Below are 6,535 nucleotides of genomic sequence, written 5' to 3'. Positions count from 1 at the left end.
TCAAGTGAAATTATCCCAAAAGTCTCTTTCATCCAAAAACTGAAGAATGCAGTGAATGCACTAACTATGCCCTGAATTTGTAATGAAGAGTATTTTCATTATATGATATTTGGCAATGACTTAATGTTAATTGTCCAACTAACCTGTATTATTAGAAGACACTGAGATGCAAATGCACATTTTAGCCAAGAAGCGTAGGATTTCTTAATGCTGGTGTCTTTTCCATTTATAATGAACAGACATGGAACATTCTTGACAACCTGTACCAAGATATCAGTGATTACAGAAATTTGTTCTTATAAAAATTAATGCAATCTTTAAGGATTATAAAACTTATTTTCATAGATAAATATTAAGCTAAATATTCTTCAAGTTTTTTTAGAAGTGAAGCTTTGAGAACTAATAATGGTATTCAGTAAAGACCACACAGATGTAACTTATTGGTTTGCAAATTCAAGACAAATGAAGGAAAGATTATTTCAAGACTTGACTAATCAAAACTGATTTGCTGACACTTGCAGCTCACCTAATAGGAGGTTATTATAAAGCCTAGGGCAAACACCTAGTGTTACAAAAAGCACCCCATGATTTTTAACACAGACGAGATCTTTTAGTGCATCTGTCTACTGAGACACATAACAGTTTAATTCTTCGCTTTCAGATAAATTGGAAAATCTTCTGATTTGATTTTTCCATCTAGTTTGATGTGCAAAATTCTCTCTCCATCTTCTAATCTATAGAGCATTCCCTCTTTCTATCAGAAACCATTCAATTTCTTGGAAAATCCTTTTTCAATAATCTTTTATTCTTTTAATATTGATTCAAATCATCATATTGTAGCCTCTACTCCAAAATAATCTTGACACATTTATTATACCTATAATTATTACGTTGTTACACTTCAAGAATCAATGAGCAATAAGTAGAAAATAAATTTACTGCTTTAATTTCAATTGCAGTTTTCTTCCCGAGTCAGCCATGCTAGCTGCAATGGTTTAAGAACAAAAAGGAAGCATCACATGCCAGAATTAGCAGACTTTATACAAACACCCAGAAAGCACAGAAGATGAAACAACAGGTAAGTAAATCAGTTCTATGTATAAAATACATAAATGAAGACATTACACTTCAGGATCAGCAAGTAATTAGTAGAAAACATATTTACTGCTTTCAGATTGGTTGGGAACTTTCTTGTTCTGATTCTGCCGTGACATCTGTTATATTCTAAAAACAAAGAAGAAATTCTATCGGTTGCCAGCATTAACTGAATTTTGTAAAAAGAAGAGGAAAAAAGAAAAAGAAAAAAACATGACAGATAGTTGGTATTCATCAATATAATTATGTATTCTTCTATTTAGTGAAATGCGATGAAGTTTATCACCAGGCTTTTATTACAAAATCCAGGAACTCTGCATGAAGCATTATGATTCTGAGAACAGTTTCAATAGTACAAGTCTATATATTTTAATGTTATTGATCTTTCCTTAACTTGTAGTTCAATTCAACAAACATATTACTATAAAACCTGAAATAACATCACCAAAGGCCAATGAAATCCAACTTTAAATTACTTTTGCAGTGAAAACTTGGAAGATGGCTCATATAAGGAGAAGCAAGTAAGTTTACTACTCATTTTCACTTCTGGTTTTGCAATTAACTTATTTAAGAACACATAAAATATCCCTGAAGCCTCAAGAATACTTTTTAATATGTAATTATCAGAAAACCATAAAAATTGGGGCTATACGAGACCTTGAAAACCCATCTGATTTACCTTAGTGAAAAAAACACCTGTGAAAACCTGACCCTAGGAACAGTCATAAGTATGTTCATAAATATATTTAGAGAACACTTATAAAACAGGCTGTTATTAAAGTAACCTTAAGCATAAAGCATATTCATACCAGAATAGAAATTCTGAGCTAGAATTACACTACTGAGACCAGAAATTAAGAGAGCAAATCATTAAGGCTAATAAAGGAAAAGGGGTTCTGATAAAAACATACTAAAATTAGTATATCAAAATCTCAAGTCATACCACTTAGGATACTCTAACTGGAAAGTCAGACAAGTATCAGTACCTTTACGACCAGTGAATATTCCTAATGATGAGTGATTTTGCAGGAGTTGGCAGTATCTGTTAAATGTACTGCCATGCCTTACAATAAATGAAGGCTGATTCATGGTCTCTTGTTTCCCTGGACTCTCAAGTATAAGAGGAATGGGGAAGAAGAAGAAGGAAAGAAAAAAAAAAAAAAGAAGCTGGGCATAGATGTCTGAGGATCACAATACAGAGCCATAGGTGTAGTACTGAAAGCAGTATATTCATGTCAGCCCAGAGCTCAGATAACCTGATTCTCAGCAAGTCCTAGCCTTACTGAGCACTGTGCGCCCTTAGTATCTGTTCTTTTGTATTAAATGCTTGCTCAGCTATCTCTGCACAAGAGTCTTCTGCTGCACAAAAAACATACTTCACACCAACCAGAAAAAAATATAAATAACTTCAATCACTCAAAAACACGTCATCTTTTTGTGATTTAGTACATGTTGTATATGACTATCTGTTCACATGGCAAAGGAAGGCTGCCTCCTCTCTGAGAATATCCATAATAATAATAAAAAAGGGCACTTTAAATCTGAAGGAAGGCTGCCTCCTCTCTGAGAATATCCATACTTTCATTTCTAACATAAAATAATAATAATAAAAAAGGGCACTTTAAATCTTGAGGATCTGGTCAGCCAACACCACACAGTCTTTTAGAATGGCTCAACTCGTACCAGAGAACAGGCTAAGGACAGTCTGGAGGTTGTGGCCAAAATACCATCCTTTAAAACCATAGGACAAAACCAGCAGAATCTTAACTGCAACAATTTTAACCTTTATTAAGTCAGCACAGAGAAGCAAATCTGTAAGAATCAATCATTTATAATCTCCCTGTTCTTTCTAAACACTTACCTCAACCTGTCCGCTCTCATCTAGCTCCTCAACTCTGGTCAAATTAGGTGCTCCAGGTCTATCTGTAAGTTCAGCTATCGTCTTTTCATTTTCCTATGGTAATGAAAACCAGTTTTCAGTTAAAAGCATTCCATGTCATGAATGATTACCTATAGAGAATATTTCAGATGTGTTAAAATGACATTACGTATTAATGTAAAGATAATACTTTAGATGTATGCTATATAAACATGCTTGTATGTGAATATGGTCTTTCCATGCTTGTTGAGACTATTTTTTATGAGTTTTTTTTTTAATAACAGGAATTTTGATTTAAATTTCTAAATATTCATTTTTCCTGTCACTTTCATATTGTCATCTTTCTACAATTTTGTTCTGTCAGTATTTTAACAGTGTTCTAAAAGTGTACATATCTGTAAAATATGACATGCTCCACATAAATTTAAGAGATACTCACATTTTAAAGCTTTACTGAGATAAACACACCAATTATGAGTGTATGTTTTTACTGAAATAGCATTAAAAGACCATAAATTTAGAGAGAGATCTGTATACGCATTCTTCTGGTAGTACAAATTCCTGTGCACCAGGAGGATTTCAGAATCGAGAGGCATCCCAATTTCAAACCATAGTTCTTTTCCAGGCACAGCAAATGGACTTTGCACTGACACACAGTAAAACATTACTGTCTAGACACTTAAACTAGACATGCTTAAGTTATAACACTTTCTCATATATACCGTCAAGGAACGTGAAAGCATCAAGCTGACCTTTAGCTAAATTTTGCAATACATTTATGCTCTGTTCTGAATATAAACTAAATAAACCTAATAGAACAGAGCAAAATCCAAGTATAAAACCCAGACTGAATCAAGGTGTTAGACATTCTTCCCCCATTTTCACAATTTTTTTTTAAAATTATGTGTTAGTTTAACACCCAGGGGCTGCTGCCTTGTGTTTTGTATTTAGTGCCCGTATCTGGAAAAGACAGCTGATTAACAGTATTTTCAAACCACCGACTAAGGTTTGGCTTAAACCTCTTGATCTTTCTGTTCCAACGGCATTACATCTTCTTCATTCTGCAGTTCCGACTCCTCATGTTCTCGTTCCAACTGCAGCCAGTTTAAGAAAGGACAAATTAGATGGAAAAAAAAAAAAACCAACATATTCATCTTCCCCACCCCATTGCTTACAATTTATTTCATGACTGAAATCCAGTCAGACAATGTCATCATTACCACAGCAACAGAAGCTGTTACACATGTGGTCAAATTCACATGACTCCTTTATAAAGGATAGCTAGAAACACAGATGTTGTCTTTATTTCTCATATTTCAAGTCCACATAGTATAGGATTCAAATTGCTTTATGCCAACAGAATGCTCAGGTAGCTAAGGAAAGAAAAAGGTACCTCACTGGATCATGCTATAAATACTGCTTAAATATGCGATCTTCATTCTCTGATTCCCAACCATTTTCAGGACTCTATAACTGTGTATACAGTCTCATTGCCTTTTTTTGTCTTACTGATATTACATTAAAGTAGCCTGAGACAATGATCAGTTATTACTCCCAGGTCTCCTAGCAGGCCTGTCAACAATTTTTGCAGTGATTTCTAGCTTTATTTGCACCAGCTCTTGTTCATAACTAACTACAGAAGACAGTCTACTTATTTTAAGTTACTTTTCACGCAAGTCTTAAATTGTATGTTTTTTACCTTTGGCTCCTTCATTTTTTTTATAAGATTTTACTGCGTATTATGTCAGCTTTCCTTTCCATCTGCTGACCAATCTTTTCAGGTATTATTTAGAAAAGTGAGATTAAAATACTTGTCTAATGCTACTTTCTATCTAAATCTTTAGATTAGACAGAGATTAGAAATATACAGAGCACTAAAAGATGCCACAGCATCGTACAGTACTTCTAATTATTTATTATTAAGTATTATTAACCTGACGCTGTTCTTCAAGTTTCTGCTGGATCATTAGCTCTTCTTCCTTCATTTTTCTTAACATTTCAAGTTCTACCAGGGCTGCCTCCCGTTCTTGTTCCAGCTCAATCCTCTCCAACATTCTCTATTTCAGAGATAACACAGAATCAATTAAAAAAATAAAGAGAGATTAAATAGCATGTATTTTCATGAATATTTTTTCCCTAAGATGGACTCACCTTTTTTTCTTCATCTAAGATTCTTCTGTAATTGTAAATCCAATGTGCCAGATACTCTATTGGATCTGCAGGCCGATGCTCTACAACCTCTGCCAGTCCCTTTTTCAAGCAACTTCCCAGACATCTCTTCAGATACTGAGACTCCATTCACATCTACTAACAACAAACAGACAGACATTAGCCATCAACATCAGAATTAAATTAGGGGCTTTAAGAATTATTGCCTCAGGCACCAAATACTGAATATGACATTACTCTTTTTATTAACCTAGCAATTAATAGAAAAAAGTTATTTAAATTTAACATCAGTTTAGTTCTTAAAAGCTCCAGTGACAGACCAGTATACCAAGCACTGTAGAAAATATGCTCCACCCTCCCCCCCACCCCTTACTGTTTAGGTGCATAGAGCTGAGAAACTGCTTGGAAAGACACCAGTAATTCTAAGTCAGCATGACAGCAAAAAAACTCAGAACCATAACGGGCCATAGAAAACTTCTGAAAATATATGCAAAGAACAGCAAAATAGTTCTGTGAATGATTAAGGATATATTTTAGTTGGAAGTAACAAAGCTCTCATTAGGATACATATGCAAGACCAGGGCCTGAAGAAATCACTGCACAGTTATGATGGGAACAAATCATAGAATCATAGAATCATAGAATGTTTAGGGTTGGAAGGGACCACTAGTGGTCATCTAGTCCAACCCCCCTGCAGTGAGCAGGGACACTGCTGACTAGATCAGATTGCTCAGAGCCCCATCCAACCTGGCCTTGAATGTTTCCAGGGATGGGGCCTCCACTACCTCTCTGGGCAACCTGTTCCAGTGTTTTACCACCCTCATTGTAAAAAATTTCTTCCTTACCTCTAGCCTGAACCTACCCTGTTCTAGTTTAAAACCATTTCCCCTTGTCCTAACACAGCTGGCCCTACTAAAAAGACGTTCCCCATCTTTCCTATAGGCCCCCTTTAGGTACTGGAAGGCCGCAATCAGGTCTCCCCGTAGCCTCCTTTTCTCCAGACTGAACAAGCCCAACTCTCTCAGCCTGTCCTCATAGGAGAGGTGCTCCAGCCCTCGGATCATTTTTGTAGCCCTCCTCTGGACCCGTTCCAACACTTCCATGTCCTTCTTGTGCTGAGGGCTCCAGAGCTGGACGCAGTACTCCAGGCACACACGAGATTTCACTAGCCCTGGGCCAGCAAGCACATAACACATCTGAAAACCCCATTTCTGCGATGCTGGAACACCCTTCGTTTGCTGTCAGCAGGTCCGGCCCAGCGGCGGCAGCAGACCCCTCGCTAGGGCCAGCGTCTGCCGAGCAGCGGATCCCCTCAACACGCCGGCAGCTCTGCGGCGAACCGGGGCCCTTCACACGGCCCTGCGTGAAACGGCGCGGGCGTGGAGCGGAGCC

General features: G+C 36.7%; 1 protein-coding gene across 1 annotated transcript; it reads right to left on the bottom strand.

Annotated features, from left to right (window-relative positions):
- Positions 1-1,170: 1,170 nt before the first annotated feature.
- DYDC1 (DPY30 domain containing 1) lies at positions 1,171-5,272 on the bottom strand. The gene is made up of 5 exons (XM_009641948.1): positions 5,126-5,272; positions 4,909-5,031; positions 3,994-4,068; positions 2,957-3,049; positions 1,171-1,224 (listed from the first exon to the last, which is right to left on the bottom strand). Exons 1-5 carry the CDS (start codon positions 5,270-5,272, stop codon positions 1,171-1,173), a joined length of 492 nt encoding a protein of 163 aa, XP_009640243.1.
- Positions 5,273-6,535: the final 1,263 nt, after the last annotated feature.

The sequence above is a fragment of the Egretta garzetta genome, unplaced genomic scaffold (assembly GCF_000687185.1).
Source record: "Egretta garzetta isolate BGI_Z169 unplaced genomic scaffold, ASM68718v1 scaffold56, whole genome shotgun sequence".
Taxonomy (NCBI): Eukaryota; Metazoa; Chordata; class Aves; order Pelecaniformes; family Ardeidae; genus Egretta; species Egretta garzetta.
Note: the sequence above shows the minus strand (reverse complement) of the source record. Positions and strands in the feature narration are given on the sequence as shown.